The sequence below is a fragment of the Chrysochloris asiatica genome, unplaced genomic scaffold, assembly GCF_000296735.1.
Source record: "Chrysochloris asiatica unplaced genomic scaffold, ChrAsi1.0 scaffold00008, whole genome shotgun sequence".
NCBI lineage: Eukaryota > Metazoa > Chordata > Mammalia > Afrosoricida > Chrysochloridae > Chrysochloris > Chrysochloris asiatica.
The window spans coordinates 10,865,200-10,884,404 of record NW_006408526.1 but is presented as its reverse complement, the minus strand read 5'-3'; the positions used below and the strand labels follow the sequence as shown (position 1 = coordinate 10,884,404).

Genomic DNA, 19,205 nt, shown 5'->3' with positions numbered 1-19,205 from the left:
CGCTATGAGTCAGAACTGACTCAACAACAAGTGCAATTTGATTTTTTTAGAAAACAAGAACATTTATAAGCACATAAAAATTAGGTTGTCTAACAGCAAGGTCAGCAGTCCAAGCTCACCAGTCACTCCTTGGAAACCCTATACAGTGTCTCTATGGGTCGGAATCTGTACTTAACCACAACAAAAACAAAGACTCTTTAATATACTATGGTGTACTTTAGATTTCTGATTCTATAAGGAAATAATAAGAATAATAAAAAAGATACAAACAATGTATTGCAATCATTGAAATATCACATATGAAGGCTTACTGAAATGCCATCTGTTTGTGTCAGAATAATGAACTACATTCCAGAGCTGTCCCCTTCAACTGGATAATGCCATTCAAGCGATATTCAAGGCTTGAAGTGATAAGATAGAGCGTTCTGGGGAGCTGCTGATATCATGATCTGTTTTAGAAGCAAAGGTAACCATGAAGAAAACATTGTCTTTTTTTGAAGACTTTCCAATTTTGAATATTCTTTATCCCAAATTATAAGCTTTGTTATTGTTCATGATAATTTTCCCAGTTATTTTCTGAGTTATTTCCTTTTTAAAACATGGAGGTTTATTTTTATTGGTTCCTTGGGACAGCTGGCACACGCCTTACCTCTGGTGAAGGTTTGGGAGATGATGTTCACTTTGATGATGATGCGTTCTGGACAGATGATCCACAGGTAGAGAAGAAGATTCTGTATGGAAGAAGACAGAGTTAGAATTGCTGTCATCAGTAAATTGGAAAAGTGGTCAAAGTTACAGAAATTATCCACTTGGGAGAAAGTGGCTTTGCAAATTTTATGTTTATAGTGGTCAAATCATTTGGGGTTTCCATCTCATATCCCCAAACAGCAACAAAACAGAACCAACCAAAATGATTGTTGAGGTCTTGAGTTAAGCTGACACTACCAGAATTGTGTGGTAGCAATATAAGGTTTGACTTAACAAGTCAATTTGATTTTTTTGCCTCCTGGGTTGAAGAAAGTTTAACAGAGTTTACCAGTGGTTGAACATTTGAACTTTAGTGTCCTGAAAATAATTTATAGTGATTCATAAATAACAATGATTTTTATTTCTTTGTATTATATTCATACTCTTCACTGACTAAGACTCAGGCAACGCAAGTATTAGCTAAGTAAGCAACATATCTACTCACAATCTCATTATTTTTCTTTAGAAAAAGAACATGTCCCTCTAATCGCAAAATGTATAGAAAATCTATCTTTCATAGTGATATAGGGGATAAAAGAGACCCCATCTTCAAAGTTGTAAATATTATACAGACTCCTTATTAAGTCTTAAACAAGAGCAAACATGAGACAAAGACAAAAATAGATCACTGGGATGAGGAAAATCATAGACACCATGATGAGTTTCCAAAGTTCTATTTCTACTTGGTAACCTTTTATAGGGCACAGAAAACAGAACTCTCCTCCCACAACTAATGACATAATGACACCAGGAGCCATGTATCACATATACACACCCGTCCTACGGAAAGCAGGGAGGGATATAGGAGACCTTACATTCTGAGTCTTTCGAGTATGACATCACAAGCAGGCAACCATTAAGGGGTACCATCCATGAGTTTTCCTTCAAGAGCTGGCTGGGGGAAGTGATCTCCAACACTACTTTAAAAAATACTGTTTCTAAGCTGCAAGAGGTACATGTGACATTGAAGACAAATTTAAAACCTAAGCATAAAATGGAATTAAGCTCTGCTATAATGGAGTTACAGAAGCTCTGGTAGTGTAGTGGTTACGAACTGGGCTGCAAACGACAAGGTCGGCAGTTCGAAACTACCAGCTGCTCCGTGGGAGAAAGATGAGGCTTTCTGCTACCGTAAAGATTTGCAGCCTCAGAAATCCTGTACAGGGTCGCTATGAGTCGGAAATGACTCCACGGCACATAACAACAACAACAACATAATGGAGTTAAGGAGCTCTGGTAGCATAGTGGTTATGAATGAGGCTGCGAACCTCAAGGTCAGCAGTTCAAAACTACAGTGGAAGAAAGATGAGGCTTTCTGCTTCCATAAAGATATACAGCCTCAGAAACCCTGTGCAGGGTCACTGTGAGTTGGAACCAATTCGACAGCACATAACAACCACCACCGTAATGGAGTTGTTCACAGAGTCCTGCTGTGGCACTCTGAGTTAATACGTCAGACTACAAAGCTATTTGAACTGTAAGGTTGGCGGTTCAAGCTCACCAGCTGTTCCTAGGAAACCCTATACAGGGTTGCTATGATTTGGAACCGACTCATTGGCACTTAACAACAACAATGGAGTTGTTCACAAGTAAAAAGCCTTTAGATCTCATGCTCTACAGAAATAGTAACCTATAGAGCATTAGAAGGACTTTCTATATGAACTTTCCTAACTTTGACATAGGAACATAAAATTTCAATGGGCAGCTCATGAATACAAAATCAAATGTTATAATGAAATGTGCTGAGATCTGAAGTTAGGAAACCAAAAGGGAAGAACGTGGTTAGCATTTCCCAAGCTGAAAGCTCTGAGGAAACAATTCAAGCCTTGACTTGAAATACTGAAGGATTCTTTTGACAAAATACTGAATGATACAGAATGCATCAAAAAAAGATGAAAGGAACATACAGACTCACTGTACCAAAAAAGAAATGATTGCTGTTCAATCATTTCAAGAGGTAGCATGTGATCAAGTGCCAATGGTTCTGAAGGAAGAAGTCCACTGTGCACTGAAGGCATTGGCAAAGAACAAAGCTCCAGGAATTGATGGAAGGACAAATTGAAATCTTCCAACAAACTGATGAGAGACTGGAGGTACTTACTCATCTATGCCAAGAAATTTGGAAAAGAGCGACCTGGCCAATGGATTGGCAAAGGTCATTTATTTGTGCCCATTCCAAGTAGAGGTGACCCAATGGAATGTGTAAATCATCAGACAAATCACTGATATTACATTCAAGTAAAATTTTGCTAAAGACAATTCAAAAAACAGCTGCAACAGTATATTGACAGACGAGTTTCAAACTGTATTCAAACGAAGATGGTGCAGGACAGGATGGTGTTTCATTCTGTTGTACATGGAACTGACTCAACAGTACCTAACAACACTTATGTTTGCCAAGTACTTTCTGCCAGATACTTTGCTGAATCAAAATGAATTATTATAGTAGACATGTTTTATGCAAATGCCTCAGATTTGCATTTCTATCATGTATCCATTATTGCTTGAGGCTCAGCAGTTGTTTTCATTGTGCCAAAATAACCTTTGAATAAGCTCCGTCATCATTAATTCAGAATTCAATCTCTGTAGTTCCCATACGTTAAACATTACCATTTGCCAAGTGCTTTAGAAAAAAAAATAAGATCAGCATTGTTCTTGTTGCTGTTATAACTATCCTTTATTGAGCTGTTTTAATAAACTGGATATTTTATAATTAAATCTCACACCCTATAAAACTTATTTTATCATCCCCACTTCAGAGAGAAGTAAATACTTTTGTTTGTCTACCTTAAGGCCCATATTCACTACCAGTGCAGGGCTCTGCTGTTTCTTTTATTCATTCCAAATGAAAGATTTTGATATAATGGTAGAGTTGTGCTGTGCCCATATATTCTACTTTTTCCTTTAAAATATAGAGACCATAAATTTTCCCTTATTCGGATGGATAAAAGGACAAAACAGGAATTAATTATATAATCTCAGTGAATACCAATCTTCATCCTTTGGGCATAAGTCAGGATTATTTGGTCTCTTCCCCCCTCCCCCATTCCCAACTTTAACCACTCCATACTTCTTGAGTAGAGTGTCCTTACAGGTTTCATCCATTTTTCATTCTTCCCTAAATAGGTAGCAGTGGTGGTGGTGGTGGTGGTGATTATGTGCCATGGAGTTGGTTCCGACTCATAGCGACCCTGTACAGATTTCCAAGGCTGTAAATCTTTACAGGAGCAGAAAGCTTCATCTTTGTCCCGCAGAATAGCTGGTAGTTTTGAACTGCTGACCTTGCAGTTCACAGCCCGATTGGTAACCACTACGCTAATTAATTGCAACCCTGTATAGGGTTTCCAAGGAGCGGCTGGTGAGCTTGAACCACCAGCCTTGCTGTTCAAACCAACTTTGCAGTCCAGCACATTAGCCCACAGCGCCACACCAGTATGAACGTTTAGATTTACATTCCGTCCTCCATTTTCTTGACAACAATTAAGACTTAATTTCATAAGGATACGGGCAAAAAAGAAATCAGAAATTATAGCAAAACAGTCATCTGGGTATTTATAAAATCATTGCTTCATGTAAATACACAAAATCAAATAAGTTATCTTTATGAAAACAAAATAAAAAATACGACCTATACTGAAACCAAAAGAGCTGTGGTGGATAATGGTTTAAGTGCTGCTAACTAAAAGCTTGGTGGTTTATACCCACCAACTGTTCTGAGGGCAAAAGATGAGATAGCCGGCCTCTCTAAAGATTGATAGCCTCAGAAACCCTATGGAGCAACCCTACTCTGACCTATAGGGTTGCTCTGAGTCAAAATCTATTCGAGGCCAATGGGTTATACTGAAGCCCCAAAGTCCTGGCTTCAAAGATTCTTTGACTTACAGAATTTTCATGAGTCCAATCCAACTCAAATGGTGCATTGTTCATGTTATTTCAAATCTGGAATCACCCTGTGATTTATTGAATGGCTATTTATGGACATTGTTGGTTCTCACTTGAATTATGTTTTGAACATAGAAACTGATGATGACATATGTTTCGAAAAGTCCCATATTGCTTATGTCTGAATCAGCAGTAGATATACACTCCTAATTCAGTTCAAACAGTTTTGTTTGCTCATTCTACAGGTTTTCAAATTTTCCAGTGCTTTGGTAGACTTGTTAGAACAATTTGTAACTACTTCATTGTGCTAAAGGTGGCATTGGAAACCACAAACCATTTTACTAGTGGTAATCTTGAGGTCTAGCTTTCGTTTTAACAATTAACCTGAGATAAAGACTTGCATTGACAAGCAGCTTGCCAACACGTTACAGTGCCATGACACACACCTTAATCACTGTCTAAAATCACTCTTCAGGAACAATAGCCTATAACCAAGCAGTCTGATTCTTTTCTTAAGGAATCAATGTCTATTTTAATCTTCTATGGGATTTTTAGCATATTATAATGAACCTTCCTGTTTTGTTTTTTTAATTTGTTCTGTTTATATTCTTAAATGGAATGAGAAACTATTAAAATAGTAATGCTATTGGATAATGAACATTATTTTTAAAGGTGCAAAATAGTAGTGATTATTTGTAATAATTTCTCAATGATTTTTTTGTTGTGTGTGTGGGGAGGAGGTAATATTTATCATTTTCCTAAGGAGAAGGCTCACCTATGATCATGTCTCTTCATAGAAACATCCTGAATGGATGATGCTTAGCCTGTACTCATTGATTTGATCATTAAAAAAAAAATCTTATTTTCTTCTAGAGTAATAACATTTCTACAAATATGAGAATCTCTAAGTAAATTTATCTTTTGATTATTTTTTCCTACTTTCAAACATTGAATGAAATGTCATTTATTTCTAAACTTCTTCAAAGACTTATTTATTACCTAATGAGATTTAAAAGCATTCTAAAGGTTTATTGGTAAAAGCAAATGCATTTTAATGAATTAATTTCCTGTAAGATTATGTTGCTGAATCAAACTTTTGAATGAAGTTTCACTTAATCATAAAATTAAATGTTGTTGCATGTGGAAGTGACTTAAAATAAATTATTGCTTGGTATTGTTGATTGAAACCAAGTCTAATCTTGAACTTCTACAAAGCAATCTCTTTTTTCAAAAGTTTTTATTGTGAATTGAATGAAAGTTTACAGGGCAGATCATCAGTTTTACATTCAATAAATCATATACTTTGTTTCATTATAATGATTATAGTCCCCTCCATGTACTATCAGTTAACAGTATTTCTCTCTATACATTTTAGCTTTTTTTTTTTTTTTTAAACACTCAGGCATATATAATAATTTCAACCACAAAAGGGCATATTCTGCAAAACTGCCTCCTGGCCACTGGCTCTCAGTTTCTCTCTTCCCACTAATCTAGAGTCCTCAGCTGCTCCCTGTCTCCATGTTCTCATCTGGGCCTCCATCCCTGGTGCCACTGCTTCTCTGGATAGGGTCCCGCATTCCGCTTGTGTTCTTCTCTCTTGATGATCCTAGGGTCCTCTGTCTCTGGACTGTAAGACTAACTACTCCACCACTTTTGTTATAAAACTTTTACCTTTACAACTCTGACAGTCGCAATTAGTCATGATAACAATTACTCACGATTGAATCATAAGAATCTTATCCCCATCTCTTTTTACCAGACGCATTTAGACAAGATGAAAACTATTCAGTGGGGACTCTTATCTTCCCCAACATAATTCCGTTCCCTTAATGGATTACATAACATTTCAATGATATTTCTGTTGTTGTTTTCTAAGACACTTATAACAATTTACCCTCAAGTTAAGATTCCCTTTGCTATTTACTCTAAATCTGCATTAATACTTCTTCCCTTCATTTTAATATACCCCTGACTTGAGCTCCAATTCCTTTCTGACTTTTAATATTTAAATTCACTAGCATTTTCAGTCATTTGTTAATGTTGTTGTTGTTAAGTGCTGTTGAGTCAATTCTGACTCCAAGGAGCAGCTGATGTCTTTGAACTGCCGACCTTGTGGTTTGCAGTCCACATTTATTAATGTTGTTGTTAAGTGCCGTGGAGTCGGTTCAGGGTAGCAGCTGGTGGGTTTGACCTTGCAGTTCAAACTGACCTTGTGGTCCAGCATATTATCCTGCTGTTGTTGTTGTTAAGTACCATGGAGTCAGTTCCGACTCATAGTGACCCTGCACAGGGTTTCCGAGGCTGTAAATCTTTACGAGAGCAGAAAGCCTCATCTTTCTCCTGCAGAACCGCTGGTAGTTTCGAACTGCTGACCTTGAGGTTGGCAGCCTGACTCGTAAACACTACGCTACCAGAGCTCCTCTAAAAGCTCAATAATTTTGAAGATCATGACCTATATTGCTTTACAAATTTACCACCGCAGGAGAGCAAAATGTCACTCTGATTTAATAAAATTTTAAAGAGTAAGGTTTTGAAAGGAATCGAAATGGCTTAGGCAATATTCCTGAGTTTTTGGACCAAGGGGACTTCTATTATTCAAACTTGAAAGTAAAAAATAGAATAATGTGAAGTTGACCTTCTCTAGAGCCCTAGTTTTCATGTGTACTCCCAAAGGTGTGGGAACCAAGCAGTTCAGTTTTTGAGAAAATATCTGAAAATGGCATGGGAATTGACACCATACTGGATGGTGGTTAAGAACAGGAAATCTTGAGTCAACTATTCTGGGTTCAAATCCTAATTTCTCTATGTTTCAGGTTATTCATCTGTAAAATGTAAACTAAGTCTCACAATAAATGATATCTACTTATAAGACTGTTGTAAGAATTAAATAATACTTTTGAAGTCCAGCATAGTGTATTCCCTCAATATATGTTAGCCATTATGGTTGCATTTCTATAAAATTTTTCTAAGTTTTCCTAGACCTGTGGAAAATGTGTGTAGAATTTCATACAAAGGGACATCACACAGTTTGTGGAAATATTGAATGAAAATATAATGGAATTTAACAAACTTTTTGAAGCTCCCTTGTCTTAGTTGGAAGTTCAGTCCCGTGATTTTAAATTCCAACTGCAGGACTCAACCCTACGGCTGTACAACAGCACCACGGAAAAGCCAAGTTTCCATCTAGTCCAATTCCATGACTCTCAGGCAGAGAGCATTTTTATCTGCAGTTGCTTTAGAGACAATGCAGTTTAGAATCCACTGGGTTATAAACATACTGAAAGTTTTTAGCAGGACAAGAGGTTTTCTTTTTGGGAGCAAGTATACCATATTGATATTCTTATTATCTGAAACTATATAAATAAATAAAAGTAACTGCTTCCTTACAGGAAAGAAAAACATTTTTTGTTAAGTGAAAATTTTACTACTCTCTGCTTCTTCCCACATCATCTATAAATATGCTGAGGTTGTTTATTTTGCCAGATGGGTTTTGAGACCCTGATGAAACTAGAGATGTCCGTATTTTCTATTTCCTTCAAATTCTACCACAAACCACAGTTCTTGGGAGAAAGAGAAAAAAAGTCATCATGTAAGCATGTTTACCTTCAACTGGCTAGGAGGGTGAAATATGTCCGTAAGAGATGACTCACTGCTGCAGGCCTATAAAAGTAAAGGTGGTTATCCATGAAGAGGCAGCAGCTTACAGGCATAACAGTTCAAGATGCATCCAGGTGTCCTGGCTGCACTGCTCTTCTTGAGCTGGTCCCATTGTTGGTCCCTACCCCTTCCTGATGATGATGATGATGGTGATTTGTCTGAGGAAGACTTCCAGTTTGCAGAGGTAGAGTATTTTGCCAATTTCAGTGGTGTGGTACACTTCATAAATGCCCTTCTCTTTTATAACAGTTTACTTGGGTTTCATTTTTTCTTGTTGTTGTTAAGTGCTATTGATCTTTCTTTCTTAGCACTACCTAAAATCATACTACCATCCTCTGAATCTTGCTGGAATTCTGAAGAAGACGGCAGCAACTTCTATGGCTAACAGGCTCCGAGAAATGCAGTCTTTTTTTGGCTTAGAAGTGACAGGCAAACTTGATGATAACACCTTAGATATCATGAAAAAACCAAGATGTGGAGTCCCGGATGTGGGTGAATACAATGTTTTCCCTCGAACTCTCAAATGGTCTAAAATGAATTTAACCTACAGGTAAATCACAGGCTGTCTTTAATATTTGTTAGTTTGTAAAAATATGTAAAAAAACAAAGTATTGAATGTTAATTTTTATCACAAGCTACTCTTGATGGTTAGAACACTATGGTCCCATTTCGTTAAGTAGGGTTTAAATATTTCACTGGAAATTAAGTCCAGAGATGTTGTTGTTGTTGTTATTAAGTGCTGAAGAGTCTTTTCTGACTCACAAAGACCCTATAAAGGTTTTCCAATGAGTGCAGGGCAGATTTGAATGGCCAACCTTGTGGTTTGTTGTTGTTGTTGTTAGGTGTCATCGAGTCAGTACCGAATCATAGTGACCCTATGCACAACAAAATGAAACACTGCCTGGTTCTGGGCCAACCTTACAATTGTTGCCACGCTTGAGCCCATGTGGTTAGCAGTGCTTATTTTACAACGCCACACTAGTCTGCCAGAGATAACACTAGTACTTTTGAGGAGAGTAACTCGTAACATCTATTATTGTTAAGTTAGCCCAGCATTATTTTTCAGTGGAAATCTGTATTATCTGAGCTATTTCTTATAGAAATGAAATCAACATAGAAGGAAAAATAAGCTTAAGAAAATTTGCAAATATTGTAATTCAAGTGTATTGATCGCAATAGTGCTAAAGATGATGAATTGTACTTATTTTCTCTCTAGGAACTTTACAGAGGTAATTAATTTACTTGTCCATTTTAATAAAATTAAAAAATTCTAGGGTACAAAATAGGTCCTATTAAACATTAGAATATTTAAAATATAAGATGCTAAATGGTCAGATACTTGGAAATAAGAAAATGTTTGATTGAATTCATCACTGTATGGTATAATAGGAGCCCTCAGTGGTGGAAAGAGTAGGTGAACTGTTAGCTAAAAGGTTGAAAGTTTGAATCCATCGAGAGTCTCCTCAGAATAAAGGGCTGGCAATCTAGTTACAAAAAATCAACCATTGAGACTACTATGGCGTATAGTTCTACTCTGACACTCATGGGGTTGCCATAGATCAGAGTCAGATCAATTGCAGCTTTTTAAAAATAGTGTAATAATTAATACATTTTTTAAAACAATGGACCTTTCATAGAGTTTTCAAATGACTACTGTATTTAGTTGAAATCGAACTACTAAGAAAATATATTCAAAATAACTTTCACCTTCCAAAAATGTAACTGGAATTTTCTCTGTGATATAGGATTGTGAATTATACTCCAGACCTGACTCATTCTGAAGTTGACAAAGCTTTCCGAAAAGCCTTCAAAGTTTGGTCTGATGTGACACCTCTGAATTTTACTAGACTTCACAATGGCACTGCTGACATCATGATCTCTTTTGGAACTAAAGGTAATAAAGCAGAGCCATTTTTAAGACATTTTTTGGTATTTCCATTTCTTAGTTGGTTTCATTCTTACAGTCCATTTTTCAGTCATTCGTTACATTGTATAGTATTCAATGAATCTTCCCAAGTTCTACTAGGTGTAATCATATTCCTAACTCTTGCTTTTGTATGTAGAACATGGTGACTTTTACCCATTTGATGGACCCTCTGGTCTGCTGGCTCATGCTTTTCCTCCTGGTCCAGATTTTGGAGGAGATGCTCATTTTGATGATGATGAAACCTGGACAAGTAGTTCTAAAGGTAATACTTCTTATAAAACTAGAACTCATGGGCTAGTCAATGATATTGGATAGTGAGCCCTCTGGTAAGAAATTGTTGTTGTTATGTGCTGTGGAGTTGGTTCTTAATTCATAGACTGTGATGTTGTTGTTAAGTGCTGTCAAGTCAGTTTTGACTCATAGTGACCCAGTAAAGGTTTCTGAGGCTGTAAATCTTTGTGGGAACAGAAATCCTCATTGTTCTCCTGTGGAGTGACTGGTGGGTTTGACCCGCTGACCTTGTGGTTCACAGTCTAGTACTTATCCTGCAGAGCCACTGTGTTCCAGACTATTATGACCAAGGCTATTTGAGGTCAAATTGAAACCATAGACTTTGGTGTACTTAATGCAGAAGTGAAAATCATCTCTAGTATTTTGTTAATTTTATTCTTCTTTCAATATTTTATTATGCTTCTCTCCAACTTAAATACCAGTATTAGGAGACTCAAAAATTGCCAGAACACATGACTAGAGGGAGCATGATAGTTTTCCAGAATAATGTTCACCAATCATTTTTCCTAGAGTTTAGAGTAGAGAGATTCTGGAAAGAATCACCTAGATAGCATTTGTTCCCAAGTAACCCTGTTTAGTGCATCCTCCATACTTGGTCATTATCCCTTTGGATGCTTCCTCCTGCTGGCAGCACCCTTGCTAAGTACTATCCGGTGTGATTTTCTCCACTTCTCATTTAATAACTGTCGTTTTTTTCTCACCTGACCTAGAGAGGGCAAACAACATATCAGAATTCTAGTGTTTTCACAATAGAAAGCATCTCAGGATTACGAGTGTTTTCACAATAAGTCTCTGGTTACTTGAGAGCTAACTGTCGACATTCAAGTCTCATGCTGTTATTAAGTGCCGTGGAGTCAGTTCCACTTATAGCAACCCTGTATTGGGTTTCTGAGGAGTGGCTGATGGGTTTGAACAACCTTTCAGTTAGCAGTCTAGTGCTTATGCTATAGCGCCATTGCAGGACTCTTCAAATTGTATGTTGTTATTGTTAAGTGCCATTTAGTCAATTCTGACTCATAGTAACTCTGTATAGGGTTTCCAAGGAGCAGTTGATAAGCTTGAACTACTGACCTTGCAGTCAAATGACTTTGCAGTCTGAAGCATTAGCCTACAGCACCACACCAGGACTCCTTCAAATTGTATAGGCAGGTGCAATTAAAGAGGTCACTAAATTGCTTATAAGGATTCAATAATTTGAATCTTTCTTCAAGCAACTAAATATTAATTTTAATACCTGAGTGGGAGAACAAAGAAACAGAAAGCCAAATAGATGAAGAAGATGTTATTTCTTTTTCTTTTTATAGGCTACAACCTGTTCCTTGTTGCTGCCCATGAGTTTGGTCACTCCTTAGGCCTTGACCACTCCAAGGACCCAGGAGCACTCATGTTTCCCATCTATACCTACACTGGCAAAGGCCACTTTGTACTTCCTGATGATGATGTTCAAGGGATCCAGGCTCTCTATGGTAACTCTTAAGTTGTCAATGTAAAAGCGGCATAGATACATATATTTGTTTTCTAAATTACTGGCGAATTTACCATTGTCCATAATACTATCCTGGTTTTATTACTAAAACCTAGGTAAACATACTCATTTCTTTATTTTACCAAGTCAAACTACCTACTTAAGTAGAAAATATTCCATTCTTCAAGGTTTCTTGGCAGATTACAATTCCTTTTATTTGTATTATACATCTTATAAGGTATGTTTGTTTTCAAGACACCTCTGAGATAAGGAAGGAAAATATTTTACTCCCCATTTAACCAATGAGAAAACTAAGTCTCAGAGAGTTTAGATGGTGTTCCTCTAGTCACACAATGTGAGTCCCTGGGTGGCTCAAATAGTTAAGTGCTCGGCTAATAACCTAGAGGTTGATGGTTCAAACCTCCTAGAGGTGTCTCAGAAGATGGGCTTGATAGTCTCTTTCTGAAAAGTCACAGCCATGAGAACCTGAGGAGCACAGTTCTACTCTAAAGTGTATGGATATGAAACTGACTTGATGACAACTGGTTTTTAGGTTATTCACACAACTGATGGTGAATGTGAGATCTTAACCAGTTTTAATAAATTCCAAGTATTCTTTCAAACACTCCAGTTTGCCATCGTAGAAACTGCTTAAGTGGTCTGTGGTGGTTTTTAATTAGCATATATAGCAACTGTTGTAAGAATGTCTATCTTTTTTCTTACACACTTACAAAATTATTTAACCTCAATCCAAACAAGAAAGTGTGTCTGTCATGAACAGAGTGAAAACTACAGTACACAGTTTAACAATGTAAACACTGTTAGAACCGTAGCTCTGAAAATATACTCATGCCACCCTAACAAGCAGCTAATGTAAGTGTGGTGATTTGAGCTGACTGATTGCAAAGAGAATTTGCCAATTTATTTTACAATTCTTATTATGTCAACCATATTGTTCAGACCAAGGGACTGAAGATAGGACTTATCTGAACTAGATAGAGAACAAGTATTGTAGAACTATTTCTGTGCATTGGACCTCATGATCATGCCTGTAAGCTGGTAGAAGAATTTCAAACCTGTGGCAAGTAATATCAAAGTTGTAGAAGACCTGGTTTATGCCTCCAATGAAGCTGCATTGCGGCATACTGATAAAATGTTAGTCAGTATTGACAATTGCTAAAATAGGTAAGAAAAGGGGAAGAGGTGTGAGTTCCCATATGTTGATGATGAACCTTCAGAAATGGATTGAAGAAGAATCTGGTTTTCATACTTCAAAGTGTGGAGAATTTTTTTAAAAGTCTTTTGTTTTTTTTATCTCTCTGTTTCTATCGTCAAATCCCAAACCCTAAATTTATGGTTAAGTTGAATCTCTAGAGGCCCTAAAGAATGAAAGGAGAAAGGTCATCCCCAGCTGTAAGACCTTAATAACCCTTGATGAAGGAAGTAGCAGTGCAGGATTGGTGCTTCTATGTGGGAACCTCAGGACTTACTGCTTCCCTGCAGAGCTTCTCTTACTCCCTATGAGCAGAATCAGCCTGCTCAGTGAGCTGAGACAGGTGTCATCAGTATGTTCACTATCAGGAACTTCTTTTATTCATTCACTGCTTCAGGTCCAGGAGATGAAGATCCTAACCCTAAACATCCCAAAACTCCAGACAAATGTGATCCCTCCTTATCCCTTGATGCCATTACTAGCCTCCGAGGAGAAACAATGGTCTTTAAAGACAGGTAAACTTTTTTTTTTTTTTTTTTAATTAAACCTGCATGTGCCAAACATCTATGAAGTTGTGTGTGCAAATTACCAAAATATCCAGCCAAACTATTAAATCTGAAATTAGCAGTAAAAATAATAGACCTTGGGCAGTTCATTTGCATATTTGGATCAAATAAATGATGGATGAACATTTTACTTTCCAATGGATAATTTTGACATTTTGCCCCTTCTTTTTACATCTTTGGTTGTAAATATTTTTCACAAAGATAATCAAGTAAATATAGAAACTCAAATTGAGTGAAGAGATAGATAAGTATTGAAAATAATTCCTGTGTTACTCAAAATGCCACCTTAGCTCCTTTTGGTATGGAAAAACTGGTTCTATAAACATGTCAGAATTTGGAAGGAGATTGCTTTTGTAACTCTGGAGCTATAGGTACTTAAAAGTAAAATACTTTATTTCTCAATATTTCTAATATGTTTATTCATTCATTCATTCATTCATTCATCAATTAATTGCACCCCGTCTGTAATACAATCGCATTCCCATCTTCTCTAGTACAGTTTTAACTACATTATCCAAGTGTTCTCTCTCTATCAGTCTCCCTAAGCCATGGGTCAGGGGAGACATCATTTGTATATTTCCAGAGCCCAAGGTAGCACCTGGCACATTTGCTTGCCACTTGTAAGACATGCAAAACCAAACAAAGCATGGTCTCAACCCACCAAGGACTTAAAATCTTCTCAGAGACTGTGATATTTTAAACTTTAATACCTTAGTCTAGAGATAAGGTACAGATAATTTGTAACTTAAAAAGAGAATGGATTCCTTTCTCCCCCCTTCACAAATGCTAGGAAATGGTTGTTTATGACTATCTGCAATGATGTGAAGCTAGATCGCTAGAGGGATAGAAACATCCCATTAAAATATACATGTTTACTCTGTAAACTCTGTATTCTACTTTTGTGTTAGATTCTTCTGGCGCCTGCATCCTCAGCAGGTTGAGGCGGAACTGTTTTTAACAAAATCGTTTTGGCCTGAACTTCCCAACCGTATTGATGCTGCATATGAGCATCCATCACATGATCTTATCTTCATCTTTAGAGGTAAGCCTTCCAAAGTTGAGGCTTCTCACATCTCCAGATTGGCAGTGGAGAACTTGATGCTACCAGAGATTTAGCAAATAGAAAACCCATAATTGAAAATATACCAAAATTAAGAATCAAGGATAACAAAGAGAAACCAGAAAGCACCTGAAGCCATTTTACCAAATATTCCCAATCTGACATGCAAAAATCCCACATTATTATTTATCATGTCCTCTTAGTTTTATAGCAATAATGTCAGTTTTTTTTTCCCTTAGATCACCTTAAAAATTATTTACCACACAAACATTGTAATAATGCACATTTGGGAGAATTGGAAAAAAAAACTATTACTCATAATTCTACATTTGTAGAAAATCTTTTTTTTAATTTTCTCACGTTCTTTTCTAGTCCTTGTATTTACAGTGTAGATACATTTTCTACACTGTACAGATATTTTTTATATTCTATTCATTTCCTTGAAATAAAATCATGAAAAGTTTTTCAAATTAGTATTCCATCTTCGTGATTATAATTTATAAGGAGCTTTGGTAATGTAGTGGGTTACAAGTTGGGCTGCTAACCTCAAGGTCAGCAGTTTGAATCCATCAGCCGCTCCATGAGAAAAAGATGAGGCTTTGTGCTCCTGTGAAGATTTACTCCCTTGGAAACCCTATACAGGGTTGCTCTGAGTTGGACTGGACTCCATGGCATATAACTACCAACCACCATTGCATAACATTCTACATTCTACATGTTAACTTATTTCTGTTATTTAACTATGGTAATTAATGCTACAATGAAGGTACTTTTAGAGAATGAATTGGAATTCTGGATAGTATACAGTTTTAGTTTTCAATTTCTAATTTACTGTACCTACTGTGCTTTTTTCATGTAAATTTTTAAATATATTTTTTCATTCATCTCTAAACTGAATACTCATAAATAACAAATTGCCAGATATTTATATTTGGATGGCTGTGCTCATAAATAGGAAATCAGGATTTTAAAGTGATTTAAACTCTGCTTGTAGAACGCTCACATTTGTGTGTTTCATAAGCATGGTGATTGCAAATATTGAAGACTTTGTTTCTAAATATGTGAGCCTTTCATTGTTAAATGCCTAAATTCATGAATTCTGACAGATTTCCTAGGAAAGTAAAATTATTCTTTACCTTTATTTCAGCAAGAAAATTTTGGGCTCTTAATGGTTATGATATTCTGGAAGGTTATCCCAAAAAAATATCTGAACTGGGATTTCCAAAAGAGGTTAAAAAGATAAGTGCAGCTGTTCACATTGAAGCCACAGACAAGACTCTCTTGTTCTCAGGAAACCAAGTCTGGAGGTATGGCTGCTATAGAGACTGATCCACATTGTATCATAGAGGCAAAGTTTGTCTCTCACTGTTATAAATTATAATCTTATTGCATTGTTTAGGAGCGAGGTGGAGCTGTAAGATGAGCACTGGACTGCTAACCACAAGGTTGGCAGTTCAAGCCATTTAACTGAGCTGTGGAAGAAAGATGAGGTTTTCTGTTTCTGTAAAGATTTACAGCCTCGGAAACCTGACTCAGTGGCACTTAACAACACATCAGCAACAGGACATTTATTATTTATTTCCAACTTTTTCTTGTGGATTAAGTGAAGATTTGCAGACAAGATAATGAGCTTTAGAGTCAACAACTCAGACACTTTGTTTCATCTCAGTGATTCAACAGAACATCATTTAATATGCTAAATCAGTCCCTCTTTTTCGTTCCATGTCAGTTATTTCAGACAGACTTGTAGACAGACCTTTAAAAGTCTTAAGTCCTCTTAAAACACATACGTACATATAACACTCACCTCTTCTCAGCCACTCTCTCCTTTCTTAGTCTCTAGTTGTGCCTCAACCGTTACAAAAGCATCTCTTTTACGATGGCGCCTTTATTCCTTCCCATCTTTCTCCTGGATTCTCTTTCTTGTCATTCTCTCCTAATTCACACGTGGCTCCATCTTTTCTGGCCAAAGAGAATGTCTGAATAACTATAGGAAAAGATTGATTGACAGGAGATGGTAATTTCTACAGAATTGGGTGACCATTGGGGGAAGCTGGCCAGAAAGCTGCTAAATCAGTAGTGTGTGAAGTCAGCGTCATTCAGAAGAGCAAGTAGAGCTGAAATTTCTATAATACAAATGTAGAAATTAAGGCAATATTGACATTAGTGACATTTAGGAGGTGCATATCTATGTTTCAATAGAGGATAATCCAAAAATATCCAACAGTGGAATTATCTATAATGGAAGTTTTACCCCATCTCTATACACATACATACACACAGACCTGAGTATCATTGTTTGGAGTTTGACTTCTTTTTTTCTGATAATGACATTCATAAACATTACTACCAGGCTACCCTTCTAGTCCCTACACCCCTATATGAAATATCTGATCCAGTCAAGGTGGATTGCTTACTGTGTCTCAAATGCTTTGTGCTTTCACTCCCCTAAACCTTCCCTGGCAATTTTCTTTACTGGAAACTCTTTTCCTACACCTCCCTCTCTTAAAGTTCTACCCATTTGTAAACTTCTTTTAAATTACTATTTCATTTGCAAAGTCTTTTCTGAACACCTCATCATAAGGTTACCAAACCCTTCCCCTGTGCTCAGATGACACTTGATATTTACTCTTTATTGATGCTTCTCTTCTGTTGTCTGCTGCTGCAGTTAAGTGTGTGCCCACCTTGCTTCTTAGTAGTATAGTACCTATTACCTTTTAGTTATTGAAGGTATCTCAGAAATATTAAATACTCTCACTCGGAATAGTTGAACATTATGGGAATCAGTTCTTTTAAGATATTTCAAAATATCTTTGAATGTAATAATAAACAAACAAATATTGTATGAGACCAATGTTGTAAAAGTCAAGAAAAGATTTTTATGCTAAACTGCACAGCATTCTATGATGGTTACCATGGGTGGGAGGGAAGGGAGAATTATTCATTGGCTAGAGGGTGGACATGTGGTAAGTTGGGTGACAGGGAAGGCAGTAAAATTTTTAAATAGATTAAATTAAAAAAAAAAAATGCTTATGGTTGGCCAAGGTGTAGGTGTAGTCAGAGGAGTAGGAATATGGGATATGAAAATTTAGCTCCACCATACCCCCTGTAACATTTAAGTACAGAAATAAAATCTTATATACTTTTGTATCCATTACCGAATTTAGCAAGTTGTCTTGCACATAATAGGTTATCAACAGGTAGTTGTTCAGTTAATAAAGTTGTATTTGTTTTACTCTAAAAACATTTCTTAAATGACATGATTTATAGTAATTTTTGAAATGGGAGATGAGTTTGTAACTAGCTTTACAAAGGTGGCGTTTGAACAACTCAATAAATATTCACCAATGGCCCACTGTATAGTCAGTATTGTAATTCATAAATTTTAAAGCTATTGTATTTTTTTTAATGGACTTGAACTCTTAAAATCCTAGTCAATTTTGAAAGGTGCCATTATATTCACTATAATATTTCTAAGAAAATGTATAAGTAATATAATCTACTTAAGAATTTCTCTTTCTTATTAGTTATGATGATAATAATCATATTATGGATAAAGACTACCCCAGACTAATAGAAGAGGACTTCCCAGGAATTGGTGACAAAGTAGATGCTGTTTACGAGAAAAATGGTAACTGGTTTCATTGTATTGACCTTTATTGAGGACTTCTGTAGTCTCACAAAACACTTTATCTTATAAAGGATTTCTATATAGGTCTTAGGTGTGCTGGTAACTGTATGACAGTTAAAGAATGAATAATTCTTGAGTTATTATTTACACAATGAGAAAACAAAAATTAAACAACATTTTAGCTTCATGATTGTTAATTGTATTGATGAAAAAATGCTACAACTTAAGCACTACCTTAAATTATGCTAAAAGATGCTAAAATGCTATATATTCTGACAATTCAAATTGGAAACGGAGTACAGATTTTACATATATATATATATTTTACATATATATATATGTAAAATCTGTACTCCGTTTCCAATTTGAATTATATATATATACACACAATTATAATAATTATATAATGATTTTCTGATTTAATTATCTAAAGAAATTATCCCTAACAAAATATTCAAGTCTCAAAATTGGAACTCATGGCAAGACAACAATTAGTTCTAGGTGAAAATTTAGGGGACTTGGGAAGTTTTCTAACACACACACACACATAAATATATATACGAGTCAGAACTGACTCCATGGCACTTAATAATAAACAGTAATATATATATTTTGTTGTTCGTTGTAAAGTGTCATGGAGTCAGTTTGGCCTCTTAGTGACTCTCGTGTGCCTGGTGGATTTGAACTGCTGACCTTTTGGTTAGCAACCCCACACATCCTCCACTACTCTACCAGTCTCCTGGTGTTTGTGTGTGTGTGTGTGTGT

General features: G+C 36.2%; 1 protein-coding gene across 2 annotated transcripts in view; it reads left to right on the top strand.

Moving 5' to 3' along the window:
* The first annotated feature begins 8,332 nt into the window (after positions 1 to 8,332).
* MMP13 (matrix metallopeptidase 13 (collagenase 3)) overlaps positions 8,333 to 19,205 on the top strand; it is an 11,478-nt gene continuing 605 nt past the window's right edge. The window contains exons 1-9 of one of the 2 annotated variants that reach the window (XM_006833776.1): positions 8,333 to 8,470; positions 8,595 to 8,836; positions 10,032 to 10,180; positions 10,350 to 10,475; positions 11,809 to 11,970; positions 13,580 to 13,697; positions 14,657 to 14,794; positions 15,960 to 16,115; positions 18,336 to 18,439. In XM_006833776.1, coding sequence (XP_006833839.1) covers positions 8,351 to 8,470; positions 8,595 to 8,836; positions 10,032 to 10,180; positions 10,350 to 10,475; positions 11,809 to 11,970; positions 13,580 to 13,697; positions 14,657 to 14,794; positions 15,960 to 16,115; positions 18,336 to 18,439 — 1,315 coding nt within the window. In that variant the 5' untranslated portion in view covers positions 8,333 to 8,350. Of the gene's footprint in view, positions 8,471 to 8,594; positions 8,837 to 10,031; positions 10,181 to 10,349; positions 10,476 to 11,808; positions 11,971 to 13,579; positions 13,698 to 14,656; positions 14,795 to 15,955; positions 16,116 to 18,335; positions 18,440 to 19,205 lie in introns of both variants that reach the window. The other variant, XM_006833777.1, reaches the window with a different exon arrangement.